General features: G+C 42.3%; 1 protein-coding gene and 1 pseudogene across 2 annotated transcripts; one reads left to right on the top strand and one right to left on the bottom strand.

The window, feature by feature from the left end:
* Window positions 1–861: 861 nt before the first annotated feature.
* LOC110530501 lies at window positions 862–7,102 on the bottom strand. 2 transcript variants are annotated; one of them, XM_036988068.1, is made up of 6 exons: window positions 6,185–7,102; window positions 5,444–5,519; window positions 5,116–5,214; window positions 4,851–4,887; window positions 4,319–4,719; window positions 862–1,232 (listed from the first exon to the last, which is right to left on the bottom strand). In XM_036988068.1, exons 2-6 carry the CDS (start codon window positions 5,449–5,451, stop codon window positions 1,004–1,006), a joined length of 774 nt encoding a protein of 257 aa, XP_036843963.1. In that variant the 5' UTR covers window positions 5,452–5,519; window positions 6,185–7,102; the 3' UTR covers window positions 862–1,003. The 2 variants fall into 2 exon arrangements, with proteins under 2 accessions (XP_036843963.1, XP_036844022.1); XM_036988127.1 differs by lacking the exon at window positions 6,185–7,102 and having other exon boundaries at window positions 5,444–5,641.
* On the top strand, window positions 6,968–16,256 carry LOC110532690 (annotated as a pseudogene).
* The last annotated feature ends 1,377 nt before the right edge of the window (window positions 16,257–17,633 follow it).

A 17,633-nucleotide genomic window follows, 5' to 3' on the forward strand; every position in this document is an offset into this window, starting at 1 on the left:
GCCTGATCCTTTTTCTCCAACAGTGTACAGGGCGTCCTCCTTTGACATTGCAGTCTTGTACAAGACCAGAAGCTCTGAGATGACTTCTTTGGTGCAAGTTGTCAGAAGGAGCTTGCTTTCTTCTGACTCAGTTTTTGCCCAAATAAGTTTTGAGCTCTCACTTAGGCCTCTTTGTAAAGTAACTGCACCAGTGGACTCTGGCAACTGAGGCTCACTCTTACTGGGCCTATATTTCATGTTTAAGCAAGGAAGTGGAACTGTCTCCTTAAACTCAGCATTTGTGATGTTATCATCAGATGTGACAATGCTCTTTAAGGCACATCGCTGAAGCTTGCCGAAATAATCTTTCAAGTTGTTTTGGATGCTGTGGTAAATGTGAACAGCAGCAGACCAGGCACTCTTCTGTTGGGGACTCTCTTCAGATTCAACCAAGGACTTCATATCTGACACGAAAGTCTTAACAACTACTGACGCTGTTGAGCCCACTGGGTGAATTGACTCTGTCTTTACAATGCCAGACAATGTTTGACCTGATACAGCACCTGTTAACTCAGACTGAATGACTGAACTAGGAAAGCTCAAACTACTGACTTTTTTGTCAAGAACTCCACTCACTGCTTGTATTGCTGATGTTTGAAACTCCCGGCTAGAGAGTTTTTGGATGCTCTTAGATGTGAGCGTGCAGGAGGAACCAGATTCACTAATATTGTAGCTGCTCTCGTATTTGCTTATCAGGGCATCAAGATCCTCAATGAAGCCAACATGCAATGCCAAAAACGTGATCTTGTCCTTCAGATCTTCCAGCAAATTTTGTTTGTTCTCGTCAACAAAAGCCACCATTGTGTCAGAGATGGTGGTCATGACTTGCCCTGTTAGACTCTTGCTCTCTTGGTCAACTTTTTCAAGTTTAGCAGCCAGCTCTCTCACCATGCTCTCAGTCACCTTGGTCTGTGAGTCTCCCCTTACCGGTGTCACTACAGAGGTTTGGCTAGCGGAGGCACTCTTAACGACCACTGACATCTTTAGCCAACTCTGCCATTACAGCAGGGGTTAGCATCATAGAGCCTGCACTTCCAGATGGAGAATTGGACATGCATGCAAGTTTGGAGAGAGAACCTTGCAGGCTGTCCTGTACACAGGTGACAAGGGTGTCCTCTGAGACACCTAAGAGAACTTGTAGCGTCTCAGAGTTGGTTGTTTTCTTCTGCACATCAGACAGAGAGGTTAGAGTCCTTGGGGAAAAAAACGCAGAAATCATCAAAGTCAAACAAATAATATGTAAGGCTGTGATGCACATTCAGTGTGTCAAATACATCTGCACCATTGAAAACAATGAGGAAAACGCTGCTGTTTCTCTGAGAAAAAACCTTAGTGTGATGTCAGCCTAACTGCTTAATTTCTAAAGCCCAATAAAATGTATTTTGTATAAGTCATTTGTATTGAAACTGGCCTGTAGATATCTATCTATCCTGGCAATATCTATCCTCTACAAAAATCCAAATTGCTATAAACTTCAAATACTGTAACTTCTAATAACTTCAAGGACAATCATAAATACAAGGCAGTTTGAAGAAATGTTAAAGGGAAATTTCTAAATGTTTCAACTTCATATTCATCATCTCCAGCACCACCCCAACATCAGCATATGTGAAAAACGGGCATTTCTATGTTTTGTAGTAAAAAAGAAAGAGGAAGATAAGTGTTTTTTATGACATCATCAACCAATTAGCAGGCAATGCCTACTCATAATTGGTTAAAATCACACGATGCACACTGATGATGTCATTAGAATCTAGAGCTGAGCATTTAACCAACATTTTTGTTATTTTTCGGTTTTTAAACAACTAATTGACCGACGTCGGCTCAATTATTTGAATTCCATATAGTTAATTTTTTTCTTCTTCTGTGAGCTCGATGCTCAGTTTCTGTAGAGATAAATCAGATCAAGCACGAACTATGCAATGTAGTAGGGAGTTGTAGTTTCCAACAGGCCAATATTCTACATAGTTTAGCACAGAAAATATGGTAATTAATTCCCATAATCCATTGCACGCCCACTTGCTTGTCCACTCTGTGTGGAGCAGATACGGAAACCTCATTGACTGAGACGGAGAGACGAGAGAATGCATGAGAGAGATAAAAAGCAGTTGCGTTGCGAGGATTCTCTACCTGGAAATACATGATCTAAGTGATTGACAGTTGGTGTTCAGCGGTCATAAAAGTACAGTGCCTTGCGAAAGTATTCGGCCCCCTTGAACTTTGCGACCTTTCGCCACATTTCAGGCTTCAAACATAAAGATATAAAACTGTATTTTTTTGTGAAGAATCAACAACAAGTGGGACACAATCATGAAGTGGAACGACATTTATTGGATATTTCAAACTTTTTTAACAAATCAAAAACTGAAAAATTGGGCGTGCAAAATTATTCAGCCCCCTTAAGTTAATACTTTGCAGCGCCACCTTTTGCTGCGATTACAGCTGTAAGTCGCTTGGGGTATGTCTCTATCAGTTTTGCACATCTAGAGACTGACATTTTTCCCCATTCCTCCTTGCAAAACAGCTCGAGCTCAGTGAGGTTGGATGGAGAGCATTTGTGAATAGCAGTTTTCAGTTCTTTCCACAGATTCTCGATTGGATTCAGGTCTGGACTTTGACTTGGCCATTCTAACACCTGGATATGTTTATTTTTGAACCATTCCATTGTAGATTTTGCTTTATGTTTTGGATCATTGTCTTGTTGGACGACAAATCTCCGTCCCAGTCTCAGGTCTTTTGCAGACTCCATCAGGTTTTCTTCCAGAATGGTCCTGTATTTGGCTCCATCCATCTTCCCATCAATTTTAACCATCTTCCCTGTCCCTGCTGAAGAAAAGCAGGCCCAAACCATGATGCTGCCACCACCATGTTTGACAGTGGGGATGGTGTGTTCAGCTGTGTTGCTTTTACGCCAAACATAACGTTTTGCATTGTTGCCAAAAAGTTCAATTTTGGTTTCATCTGACCAGAGCACCTTCTTCCACATGTTTGGTGTGTCTCCCAGGTGGCTTGTGGCAAACTTTAAACAACACTTTTTATGGATATCTTTAAGAAATGGCTTTCTTCTTGCCACTCTTCCATAAAGGCCAGATTTGTGCAATATACGACTGATTGTTGTCCTATGGACAGAGTCTCCCACCTCAGCTGTAGATCTCTGCAGTTCATCCAGAGTGATCATGGGCCTCTTGGCTGCATCTCTGATCAGTCTTCTCCTTGTATGAGCTGAAAGTTTAGAGGGACGGCCAGGTCTTGGTAGATTTGCAGTGGTCTGATACTCCTTCCATTTCAATATTATCGCCTGCACAGTGCTCCTTGGGATGTTTAAAGCTTGGGAAATCTTTTTGTATCCAAATCCGGCTTTACACTTCTTCACAGCAGTATCTCGGACCTGCCTGGTGTGTTCCTTGTTCTTCATGATGCTCTCTGCGCTTTTAACGGACCTCTGAGACTATCACAGTGCAGGTGCATTTATACAGAGACTTGATTACACACAGGTGGATTGTATTTATCATCATTAGTCATTTAGGTCAACATTGGATCATTCAGAGATCCTCACTGAACTTCTGGAGAGAATTTGCTGCACTGAAAGTAAAGGGGCTGAATAATTTTGCACGCCCAATTTTTCAGTTTTTGATTTGTTAAAAAAGTTTGAAATATCCAATAAATGTCGTTCCACTTCATGATTGTGTCCCACTTGTTGTTGATTCTTCACAAAAAAATACAGTTTTATATCTTTATGTTTGAAGCCTGAAATGTGGCAAAAGGTCGCAAAGTTCAAGGGGGCCGAATACTTTCGCAAGGCACTGTAGGTCTTATTTACTTAGAAGAACTACTAAAATAGTGATTTTGTCAGACAGGATAAGCAGCAGCTCTATAGAGATGAGTTGATGACTTGGAATGAAATAATAAAGTCATCAAATAAATATTTTATATGAGAAAGTAAATGATGGTTGATAAGTCATAAACAGTAATGGACAGTCACTACCATCATGGGACTTTTATTCATTGTTTTATTATGTGTTGTTACAGCATTCAACACACATAATCCATAGTGCATTCAATGTCTAAAAAAAGTATTGAAATCCAAAACCGTGATTATTTTTTAAATATTTGAATCGAAACCAAACCAACCTCAAAAAGCACTAATTTCTCAGCACTATTGGAAACAGTTACGTCCCTCTATATTTGTTTTACTACAATGCATGGAAATGTGTAATTTTCACATATGGTGATGCTGGAGATGAATATGAAGTTGTTAAATTTCCCTTTAAGAACATACCTCATGGCCCCCTTGGGCAGGTAGCTTCCACTGCCCAGACTGCCCTTAGTCAGGTAAATCTCCTTGAACTTAAGTTGTGATTCCTGTTCTTCTTCCTCTTCCTGCTCCATACAGTTGGAGGAAGGGTAGGGAGTCGGGATGCGAAAGCTATTGTAAGACTTTCGACTGCCTGGCCTCTTAGGTACACCAGCCTCAGTAAATCTCACGCGGGACTTGGTGTTAACCTTATCGTCTAACAGACTGGTGAGTGACGCTGTGAGAGATCTCTGTGACAATGGAGAGGAGGCAGCATCTTGGATGCCCAGTAGTTCGTAAAGACCTGGGATGATGATCTGCATCAGCTTGTCCGATAAAAACTGGACAATCCTCAGACACAAGCCGGCAAGCTGATGTTTTGTCAGCTGTATTCCAGAAACAGAAGAAGTGTTTTAAAATGTTGCATAGTGCGTCTTTCAAAAGCTTATGAACAAGGTTAAACATTAGGCAGAGTTTTCATGGTAATCTGATTAAATTGTCAGTAACATGATCTTACCGGGTCAAACATGCCCTCACGAATCCCCCTCCATTGCCTGAAAACAATATTGTTATAAATGTTGTCATATCAGGATGCGTGGCAGAATTGTTTTTATTTAATTATTTGCCTGATCGTGAAGTTATACTTGCTTTGTGTCAGTTGTTTTGGCAAAATTGCAATGTGACAACTTTTCTAGCACTGAACATTTTTTTCCGATTGATCAGTTTCTAATTTGATCCTATTTCCTTGAAGGTGTGATAGTACCAAAGAAAACAGAACATACTTCTCAGTTAGGTTTTGAAGGAAGTCCATAAGTGTCAGATGTTCCACAATGTTGAGCTTTCCCTCTTCTGTGGTTTCCATCACTGAGGTTGCTCTGCTCCTGGTAGAAATGTAATTATATTGCAAATAATCAAACTTAATATACAACAAATATCATACTGAAATAATTATTAACTGTTAAAGAGTGGAGGAGCATTGGCAACGTTGGGCCAATTAAACAACTGCAACACAACAGAGATGGTTGTGGTACGTCAACATTGCCAATGATAGCATCACTATAACATTTTATTGGATTAATGTTGTAATATGAAATGACATGGTCAACTTACCATCTCATTGACAGCTTCAGAGGTCAGGTGGTCATCCACCACACAGACAGGCAGGTCTAGAGACTGGGACAAGGCTCTATGGTCATAACCAGGAGAGAATGGAAACATCAGAGCAGTCCCAATGGCAGAATCTAACCACTGTCTTCATGTCAAAGACTCACTCACTCATTTGCTTTGTCAAACCTACCCCTTAGAATGACTTCGATATTAACACTGAATATATTTTGTTATTAAGAGATCTCTCAATAATAATTCTCACAATAGCATATTGGTAGTAGTCAGTGACATATTAAAGCTAAGCAGGGCTGGGTGTAGTGTATAATGGGCCTATACCCCATTATATCCACTACGCCCCCCCCCCCCCCCCCCCCACACACACACTTTATATTTCACCAATATGTATGCAGCCCACCAGCCCTAAAGCATGAACATGTTTTTTTGCTAGAAAATGTGGATTAAGAGAAGCAAAATGATCCTTTACGCTAGTTTCATCTAAATGGAAGGGCAACATGACATTGACAAACTTTGACATATCTGCTTTCACCAGGATTTAAAAACCCAGGCTTTCCTAAAATGTTTACCTCAGCCAGTCTAGAACCCAGGTGTGTCTACAAAACACATGTACTCCTCCATAAGGTTCATGGCTTGCCTATTGTTTTATCCCAGTACAAGAGGGGCAACTGGATTCAGGATTAAACACAAGCAGTCTTTAAGGTATATCTTATTACAGTTTAGGCCTACCTTATTATTTTCTTCCATCTGGCAATATCATTTTAAGGAATGAAATCTGTTTTGTTGCTAGTATTATTAGTAACTGTAGGAAAATACAGCTGTAGAGTACAAGAATCAGCTACTTTCTGAAGGGAAGCCAAGCTCATAAGCAATTTAGAACCTACAGACAATTATGACAAAATTGGAACGCATAAATGCGTCACAAACGCCTTGTGGTCACATGTTATTTTAGGGCGTGGCTCCGCATTCGTGTCCGGTTCTCATATTTCTTTTTCCCGGTATCCGTTAGTGCTGGAATTTGCCATTAATACTTTTCTCATGCCGAAACCGGATTAGATACAGACCGGTAGTTAAAAGACAAAAAATATGATATTCGCAATGTCATTAAGCAACAACAACAACAAAAACATAAATAGCTACTACAATTTCTAAACATGATTTTGTCATCAGGTTAGTACCATTTGTTTGATTTTGTGGACCCACGACTAGACTTTATCCATGTTAGCTAGTTGCTAGCGATGCTAGTCAGCATAGGCTGCTACGTGATAAACAGTTCGCGTTAGCGAATTAGCTACCTAGCTAGCCAGCCTAACAAGCTGTCAAATCCAAGGAAACCGATGCAACCCTGCTGCCAAATAAGGGCTAGCTCGATGACCCGTGGTAACAGTGAGGTCCCCATGAGTTTCAACGCTTTAATAAGTGCTATCGTGCAGAAAAAGCGAATAAAATACTGTTTGATGAGCTAGCTAAATTAGCAAGACGGGTATGACCGTTAACAGCGTGCATGCACAAATGCATGACGACACATTGTATCTCAGTGAAGCAGGCATGCAGAACGAGATCGCCCCACCAAGCCAGATAGTAGAGGGGTACAACAACGCCGGGACACAGAGGCATAGCTCATACAATTATATTTTGTTCCAGTCAATGACAATACATGTTGAATAATAAATACCTGCGTCAAATATATGGCATCGCATGCTAGTGCAAAGATAGCCTGCATGAATTTTTTTTTTAAATCCGATGACCACTAGATGTCCTCGTATATCCACATTTAGATCAAATATACTTTATTTTTCATCAGTACTGTGAATGACAAGCCCACTGAATCTAGTTTAATAATCTTTATACTCAGCAGGTAGAGGCCTAGGTACTTCAAATCAGTGCTTAATTTGAACAGGATCATGCTCCGGCACCGTTCCGTTCTGGACTGTTTTGTTCCGGAACCTACTTGGCCGAATCCGGTACCTCTCGTGCCATGAAAAATCATTTTCACTTTTTGCTATGTAACAATTATAATAAAAGCGATCAAAGTTCATTCGAGTTGCCTCTTCGTCAATTATCCTGCCCCCTCATCTCTCCAGAGTTGCACTTCATCATTTGTTTCCTTATAGAATCATAGCTGCATGAAGGGTTCTGGAGGAATTTTCTAAAGTTACGGAATTACTGCTGTCTGTTCAGAAATAAATTAAATCATTCAGAATAGCCTAATACGTCATGAGAAACCCTATAATTTAGCTACAAAGGACCAATGGCCCCTTTTTTAAATAGCCTAGCTGCGGATTGTAGCCCAATAACAAAGAATAGCCTACAGTCGGGAACGCGAGGCAAATCTGTCAGTGAAAAAACAGCAGGCAGACAAAACAGGCCTTTTGCAATATTTCAAATACAATCGAGGGAAAACACAGATTGAAAAGCAATGACTCTTGCTGAAAAGATAAGACTATGCTGTAGACTACCAAAATATTTGATCAACTCCCAAACATTGTTTTACAAAACAGAGAGAGGGAGAGATAGGCTTTTGACACGAGCGCATCGACAATCTCCAGCGAGTGAGCTGCGCATCATTGGGTGAGTCAGTGAAACTGGAAAGCATTTTTAGGACTAATTTCCTCCTCATATTGTAGCCTACTATATGTTTCTCCACAAACCTAGGCCTATAGGCTATTGATGGATTCAAGACAAGGTCGTTTTTATTGATCTCAGATACTAAGTTTGTCAGTGTCAAAGTAGCCTGCCATTTCGATCATTTGTGCGGATTAAAAAAAGATAATGCCAAAGTCTCCAGTCATGTAAAAGGATGTAGAATTGCACGAAATGCGGTTTTAAAAAGGCCAACACTTTCCCAGACCCTAGGCTACTAAAAATGTTCCCCATGTGTTCACCTACTGTAAATGGCTCTACTCTACTCAAATGTGATGATATGCGTTCAATGCTCTATTATAATAGGTGATCTTTTTTCTCATGAGTTCTGGTACCACAGAGCCCCCCCTCTGGCACCTCCCAATTTACAAATTAAGCTCTGCTTCAAATTTTTATTTTACAAGGCAAGTCAGTTAAAAACAAATTCTTATTTTCATTAAAGGCCTAGGAACAGTGGGTTAACTGCCTGTTCAGGGGCAGAATGACAGATTTGTACGTTGTCAGTTCAGCGATTTGAACTTGCAACCTTTCGGTTAGTAGTCCAACACTCTAACCACTAGGCTACTTGTCTTCATGAAGGGTTTCATGTGAGCCTGTTTGCATCCCTCCCAGCTGCCCACTGCATTGAGGCTAGGTAACACAGTCACCACAGATAAATCCATGATAACCAAAAACCTCAACAAGCATTTCTCAACGGCTGGCCATGCCTTCCTCCTGGCTACTCCAACCTCGGCCAACAGCTCCGCCCAAGCCTCCCCAGCTTCTCCTTTACCCAAATCCAGATAGCAGATGTTCTGAAAGAGCTACAAAACCTGGACCCGTACAAATCAGCTGGGCTTGACAATCTGGACCCTCTATTTCTGAATCTATCCGCCGCTATTGTCGCAACCCCTATTACCAGCCTGTTCAACTGCTCTTTCATATCGTCTGAGATCCCCAAGGATGGAAAGCTGCCGCAGTCATCCCCTTCTTCAAAGGGGGTGACACCCTGGACCCAAACTGTTAGGCAGGGCAGGATGGATATAGATCTAAGGTCTTCGAAAGCCAATTCAACAAACAGATCACTGACCATCTCGAATCCCACCGTACCTTCTCCGCTGTGCAATCTGGTTTCCTAGCCGGTCACGGGTGCACCTCAGCCAGGCTCAAGGTACTAAACGATATCATAACCGCCATCGATAGAAGACAGTACTGTGCAGCCGTCTTCATCAACCTGGCCAAGGCTTTTGACTCTGTCAATCACCATATTCTTATCGGCAGACTCAGTAGCCTGGGTTTTTCTAATGACTGCCTTGCCTGGTTCACCAACTACTTTGCAGACAGAGTTCAGTGTGTCAAATCGGAGGGCATGTTGTCCGGTCCTCTGGCAGTCTCTATGGGGGTGCCACAGGGTTCAATTCTTGGGCCGACGACACCATTCTGTATACTTCTGGCCCTTCTATGCCCCCCCCCCCCTCGCCTCTTCCCCCTTGCAGAGAGGCTTCCTTAGATCCACCAAACGTCCCAGTCTCCCTTCCCTCCCTTCCCCCCCTGGCACTTCCTTAGACCCACCAAATGCCACCCTGTCTCCTTTCTCTCCCTGGCCCTCCCCAGAATGGTCTCCTCAGACAAACTCTAGATACAAACTTCAACACGACACACACACTGCACTCTGATATACCACACCTCCTTGGGCCTTATTTCTTAATTGTACACATTTGGACACTTTTACAATTACTGTATGGTAAACATTGACATCTGTCTTGGTGGAACACCCTCCATAATGGGTGTCTGTGTGGGACACCCTCCATTACGGCTCCATCAGTGTTGAGCCCTCTCACTCTGATTGTATGGGACACTCAATTACGTCTCCTTGTGTTTCCAATCTTCTTCCTCTGGCAGGATTACTTCCACGTGCAACGGTCAGACGACAAGCAGGTGAGGCACTTCCTGGAGCTGAGCTATGCTGGTGCCATCCTTCGGGACAGCTGGGTCCTGACAGACGTTGGCATCACCCCTAGCAGTGCCATCTGCTGCCTGCTGAAGGTACCAGCCGAACACCTAGCTGTTTCTACCCGTGCTTGAAAATGCATATCAAAGTGAGCTGGCTATTGCTTGAAACAGCTTCATACTATTTTTAACATAAAGTGTTTCAGATATAGTGTGGTTATATATAGTATGGTGGTATATAGTATGGTGATATATAGTATGGTTATATAGTATGGTTATATAGAGTGAGGTAATATATAGCATGGTGATATAGTATGGTTATATAGAGTGAGGTAATATATAGTATGGTTATATAGTATGGTTATATAGAGTGTGGTAATATATAGTATGGTGATATAGTATGGTTATATAGTATGGTTATATAGAGTGTGGTAATATATAGTATGGTGATATAGTATGGTTATATAGTATTATTATATATATTATGGTGATATAGAGTGTGGTGATATATAGTATGGTTATATAGTATGATTATACAGTATGGTTATATAGTATGATTATATAGTATGGTTATATAGTATGATTAGGTGATTTAGTTAATTCAAACAGGCGCCATTAATACAGGTAACGAGTGGAGGACAGAGGAGCCTCTTAAAGAAGTTGTTACAGGTCTGTGAGAGCCAGAAATCTTGCTTGTTTGTAGGTGACCAAATACTTATTTTCCACCATAATTTGCAAATAAATTCATTAAAAATCCTACAATGTGATTTTTCTGGATTTTTTTTCTTTCTCATTTTGTCTGTCATAGTTGAAGTGTACCTATGATGAAAATTACAGGCCTCTCTCATATTTTTAAGTGGGAGAACTTGCACAATTGGTGGCTGACTAAATACTTTTTTGCCCCACTGTATAGTGTGGTGGTATATAGTATGGTGATATATAGAATGTTGAGGTCACCCTGCTTGAGACTTAAAGTAATATTGCCCTTGCTCAACCAAGACCATGGTTATGGTAGAGTATTTGGTTAGTAAGGACACTGCTTTATACCGAGACCATGGTTATGGTAGAGTGATTGATTAGTAAGAACACTGCTTCGTGAGTGTGAAGTGTTGTTGTACAGAGGTCCGTGGGTACATGTCCAGAGCCAGACAGGGACAGAACTCACTCTGTTCCACAAAGTTCTGTGGAAGATTTGCTAACAGAGGAGAGTGGTTATGTATCTAAGTACAAATGTAACCATCAGAATAATGTTTATTTGTGTTCCTTACTTACACATCCCATCATTGACATAGTCAAAGCCAGACCTTCTGTCTGTCTCTCCTTCTTGCTGGTTGACTAGAGTGGAAATCTATAGTATTGTATGGTTGACCTGGGATAGAGCTGAAATGTGGCCCGATGTAGTGTTGCCTTTGTACCAAACACCCTTACAGTCATAAACCTTTTCCCCATGTAATCGCCTCGACCTCAGTCTGGTGTTCGCTAACAGTATCTGAAGAGTCTGTATACACAGTGGTGTATAGTACAGTAGAGCACAGCAGACTACAGCAGACTACAGTAGAGCACAGCAGACTACAGCAGACTACAGCAGACTACAGTAGAGCACAGCAGACAGAGTACAGCAGAGTACAGTAGAGCACAGCAGACAGAGTACAGCAGAGTACAGTAGAGCACAGCAGGCCGTATAGTAGGAGAAGAAGAGGCCCTTTGGGTTCATTGAAATACATATTCATAATATTTCTGTTAACAATTTAATCTGCACCCAGATTAGTCTTCAATTTAATTTTCACCCAGATTAGTGTTCAATTTAATTTTCACCCAGATTAGTCTTCAATTTAATTTTCACCCAGATTAGTCTTCAATTTAATTTTCACCCAGATTAGTCTTCAATTTCATTTTCACCCAGATTAGTGTTCAATTTAATTTTCACCCAGATTAGTCTTCAATTTCATTTTCACCCAGATTAGTGTTCAATTTAATCTGCACCCAGATTAGTGTTCAATGTGATAGAACAAAACTCAGTACAGCACATGAATTAGAAAATGTTGTTACAAGTTTGAGCCACGAGATGGTGGTAGATTATAAATTTAAATAGCATGGACCTTTGATTTGTCTCTGGATAGAAATGACCCTTGGGCACAGATCTAGGATCAGCATACTCTCACCAAATCCTAACCTTTACCATTAGCAGTAAAAACACAAACCAGACCTAAGATCAGTGCAAAGGAGCCACTTCATCTTACCCCTGTAATTATATGACTCCTAACTTATATATACTGAGTGTACCAAACATTAGAAACACCTTCCTAATATTGAGTTGCACCCTGCCTTCTGCCATCAGAACAGCCTCAATTCGTTGGGGCATGGACTCTACAAGGTGTTTGAAAGCGTTCCCCAGGGATGCTGGCCCATGTTGACTCCAATGCTTCCAACAGTTGTGCCAAGTTGGCTGGATGTTCTTTGGGTGGTGGACCATTCATGATACACACAGGAAACTGTTGAGTGTGAAAAACCCCAGCAGCATTGCAGTTCTTGACACAAACCGGTGCACCTGGCACCTACTACCCCGTTCAAAGGCACTTAAATATTTTGTCTTGCCCATTCACCCTCTGAATGGCACACATACACAATCTATGCCTCAATCGTCTCAAGGCTTAAAAATCCTTCTTTAACCTGTCCGCTCCCCTACATCTACACTGAAGTGGATTTAACAAGTGACATCATTAAGGGATCATAGCTTTCACCTAGATTCACCTGGTCAGTCTTTGTCATGGAAAGAACAGGTGTTCATAATGTTTTGTTTACTCGGTGTATAAACACAACATAGGTATTTATGTAAAACAAGTGAATTTACTGTATGTCCATGGTCTTATACTTCAGCGGGAGCCGGTGGTGCGTGTGTTCAGTGCCGTGAAGGGGGAGACCCTCTCAGTCTTGGGCACTGTGTTTCTCCTGAGTACGTCTGTGGCCAGGCTCATGACCCTGGTGTCCCAGCAGTGTGGGCTTCCCGTCAGCTCCTTCAGACTGAGCTCTCCCACCGGCCTGCAACTCTACGACTGCAACCGGCTGCACGACTACGCCATTGACCTGGGTATGGCCTTCCTTGTGCAGTAGATCAATGGTCCTCTGGCTCAACACCTTATGGATGTAACACATTCTTGGTTCATGGAAACCAGGAGGACAACCTGCATGTCTCCCAGGGGCTACTCTACGGTTGGACACCTGGGATGGGTGGGCGGAGTTCCTCAGAGGCTGCTTCCTGGGACACAGACTGTCCAACGACACCTGTCTAGGGAGAGACCTGTGAGGAGGTCAGAATACACATCTACACACTGAACTGTATGATAGACTTACTATCAACAGTGATGGTACTGAACCTTTATATAGCTTACAATAATGGTACTGACCCTGTATATAGCTTACAATGATAGTACTGACCCTGTATATAGCTTACAATAATGGTACTGACCCTGTATATAGCTTACAATAATGGTACTGACCCTGTATATAGCTTACAATGATAGTACTGACCCTGTATATAGCTTACAATAATGGTACTGACCCTGTATATAGCTTACAATAATGGTACTGACCCTGTATATAGCTTACAATGATAGTACTGACCCTGTATATAGCTTACAATAATGGTACTGACCCTGTATATAGCTTACAATAATGGTACTGACCCTGTATAAAGCTTACAATGATAGTACTGACCCTGTATATAGCTTACAATAATGGTACTGACCCTGTATATAGCTTACAATAATGGTACTGACCCTGTATATAGCTTACAATGATGGTACTGATCCTGTATATAGCTTACAATAATGGTACTGACCTTGTATATAGCTTATATTCTCGTGTTTTTTTCCTTCATACGTTTTTTCTCTTACCCTGATATTTAATACTGCATTGTGGGAAAGAGCTTGCAAGTAAGCATTTTACTGTACTGTTTTATAACCCACTGTATCTTGTGAACTTGACAAAATAAATAAATAAATACATAAATACATATAAATACATTGATTCTGTATTATTCCAGGTTCCAGCTCCGGGTGGCACTCTACATCGCTGCTTCTCTGGGCCACCTGGACCTGGCCGGCTGGCTGCTGGAGAGGGGGGTGCGTGTCATTGAGCCGGTGGGGGTTCACCCTTACCGTGAGTGGTGCCACCAGACGGCCCACCCCGACGTCGCCAAGTGTCCCGCTGTCGCCTCCATCGAGCGCGGCCAGCTCACCATCCTCAAACTCTTTATTGCCAGCAGCGTTCTGACCCTTGCCTGTCGGGATCCCCAGGGTCGCGACCCCCTGAGGATCGCCCTTCAATACGGCCACAGGGAGTGTGTGAGTCACCTGGCCACCAAGCTGTGCTCTGTGGTGGTCCTCCCAGGTATGGCCCTGCCCATGCGGACATACCTCCAGATAAAGGGCTGGGTGAGGCTGGGGCAGAGGAGGGCAGCATCCAGGCACTGCATGGGCCTAAACAGGGCTCCGTTCAGGACCAGGGTGGGCGACACGGTCCTGGTGGACGGCTTCACCCTCCCCAAGATGTCCTCCAAGCCCAGGAGGAGTGAGGCCAAGGCGGGTATCAGGGTGATGTCCACTTCCTCTCGACGTTTGACCCCCATCAACTGCCCATCTCATGTATCCTGCCCGCTCCGCGCCCTGGCATCCCAGGATAAACCTCTTCAACTACCGAAGCTACACCCTGTGGCCACGAGGGATGAAAGAGAGAAGAAGAGGGGATGGGAAGGGATGTTAGGAGGATGAGAGTGGGGATCAGAACAGCAACCAATGGAGGAGCAGAGTCCCGCTCCCGCCCATTTCCAGAGACACCAATCTCAGACCTGTGTTTGCCTCGCCAAACTCCGCCCAGATACTCACCACCTCACTGGAGGCCTTTTCTCTCCACTGCGACCGCACACCCAGAGAAAACGCCATATACTGTTTGGCCTTGGCCAGGTTAGTCCAAGTTTAAATGGCAGCTACGGTGAATATGAATATTTCTCTGGAGGTTTCTTATGAAAGGTGTGAATACTGTCAGAAGAAGCCTCCTATAATCAGTGGTGGTGGGGGGGGGGGACACATGTAAAAGCTGTTTACACACTTTTTATTTTATTTTGTGCAAGCATTTACCCACCTTTTGTGGAAGATGCATTGAAAGTAGAGGGAGCGTTACTTCTTTAATCCTGAACGGCAATCAGCATTTACCAGTCAATGGTTTTACCACTACATCACTGCCTATGATATACCCTTATCCTCCCTGAATAGATTTCAGTACAAACAAATCATGAGCCAACCATCATGCTTAGAAGGTACATAGTCAAATCAAATCAAATCAAACATTATTTGTCACATGCGCTGAATACAACAAGTGTAGATCTTTCCGTGAAATACTTTACTTACAAGCCCTTAACAAACAGTGCAGTTCAAGAAGAGTTTAAGAGAATATTTACCTAATAAACTGAAGTAACAAATAATAAAACAGTTGAACTTGTCCAGTGGCCATTTGATTAATTGTTCAGCAGTCTTATGACTTGGGGGTAGAAGCTGTTCAGCAGTCTTATGACTTGGGGTTAGAAGCTGTTATTGGTTTACCCTAACAAGTCTTGAAACAAATCATGAGCCAACTATCATGCTTAGAAGGTATATAGTGTCAGTCTTATTGGTTCACCCTAACAAGTTGTTTCAGTATGGGGAGAGGATAGAATGTAAGGGCACTTCATTAATGTATTGAGGCCATTACATATACAGTATTTCACAATGCTAGGACACAGATTTGGTCTCCTAACCTTGTTCTGGTTGATTGACTCTCTAACAGTGCCTTCACACAGAGACCATGGTTGCAGCAGCTGAATGTAGCGCGGACTCTGTCCAGGAGGAGTGCTCAGCACATTGGGTAGACACCAGGATCCTGGTCATTAGGCAGATTAAACATACTGAAACAAGGAGGGACAACCTGGAATTGTCCAAAAAGGAACTCTTATTTAATTTTTATTTTTTTATTTTTTACAGTGAACAAGATGAGACTTTGGAACGGATGATGCCTGAAACAATGCGGACAACTTAGAATTTCGTTCCTTTTGATGAGGCTTATAGATATAGTCTTTGCCTGTTTGATGGTTAGTCTGAGGGCATAGCAGGATTACATATAAGTGTCTGGATTAGTGTCCCGCTCCTTGAAAGAAGCAGCTCTAGCCTTTAGCGCGGTGTGGATGTTGCCTGTAATCCATGGCTTCTGTCGGGGATATGCACATACGGTCACTGTGGACACGACGTTGTCGATCCACTTATTGATGTAGCCTGTGACTGAGGTGGTATACTCCTCAATGCATGTGGATGAATCGCAGAACATATTACAGTCTGTGCTAGCAAAACAGTCAACATATGACAACAAATGAATGCAATCTCATTTAATGAGGAAAATTATCTTGGGTTGGAGAAGCTTCTAGTGATGGCTCTATACATTCTGGTGAAAAGGGAGGGTTTGCGACTCTTCTCTTCAGGTGGGAAGGAATATGCGATGTAATTTCCCTCTGGAGCAAAGGAGCCATGAGAATTTGTCCTCGACTCTGCAAAGAAAGACCATCCAGTATGTCATGGGTAACAATTCAGAGCAGAGTGCAATGTCTTTCCAAATGAATTAGTTGAACGCTAAAGTAATAATATCTTAGTCTTGAATGAGCAGCAGCAGGGCTTACCTGTAAAGTACACAGTAGGGGAAGTGTTCTGAGGCTGGTACTCCATAGACTTTTGAGGACAGTGGTCCTTTCTAACTTTCTTAGAACCCTGGTTGGTGGGAAAAGGCACATTAAAACAAACTGTTATATATCTTAAAGTACAGTATATCAACTGGAAAAAGGCAATACAATGCTAAAATACTGAATTATATAAACAAATAATATCTCATACATTCAAAAGCAGTGTTATTCATGAAAAATCTGTACTTGTACTATACCTTTATGTTAAAGCATATCTTGCTGAACATGGTTTTCTTGCTTTTCTTGGACTTGAAGATGGGGATCTGCTCTCCAGTACTGCTGGTGCTATCCCTTACCAAATCCAACATCCCTTCTACAATGTCACTGGTGGCCATGCTGGTACCGGACTCAAAAGAACATTTGGCATTGGCTTTGGTGATCATTTGATGACTTGAGCCAACTGATAAGGCATCCATAATTTGGTTGACCATGACTTTCGTGAGCTGATTCATTGTGTCACTATCCTCTGGCTTGCTCGGATTGAGCTGGATAGGAAAGACCATGCAAGTAGAGGTGCTTGGTTCATTCTGGACTGAAACATCAATGTTGATATTTTCAGACTCATCTAACCACTGTTTTAGGAAGCCCTTCACTGTCTCTTCGGCAAATATCTGGAGAAGCTGAGAGGAGAGCTTCCTGGATATGGCACATTGTTCCTTTCCCCATTTCAGCCTTGAAAGAATGGAGTCTGAAGCACTTCTGGCTGCTGCCAATGTTAAGACCTGTGGAGTGCTGTGGCTGTCCTGAAGGGCTATCACTTTATCCACAAATTCATGACTGAACATGTGGATGGTCCCAGTGGAAATTATTTTTCTCAATTTCCTAACAGCAGATCGGAGGTTGTCA

The sequence above is a fragment of the Oncorhynchus mykiss genome, chromosome 1, assembly GCF_013265735.2.
Source record: "Oncorhynchus mykiss isolate Arlee chromosome 1, USDA_OmykA_1.1, whole genome shotgun sequence".
In the NCBI taxonomy this organism is placed as follows: Eukaryota; Metazoa; Chordata; class Actinopteri; order Salmoniformes; family Salmonidae; genus Oncorhynchus; species Oncorhynchus mykiss.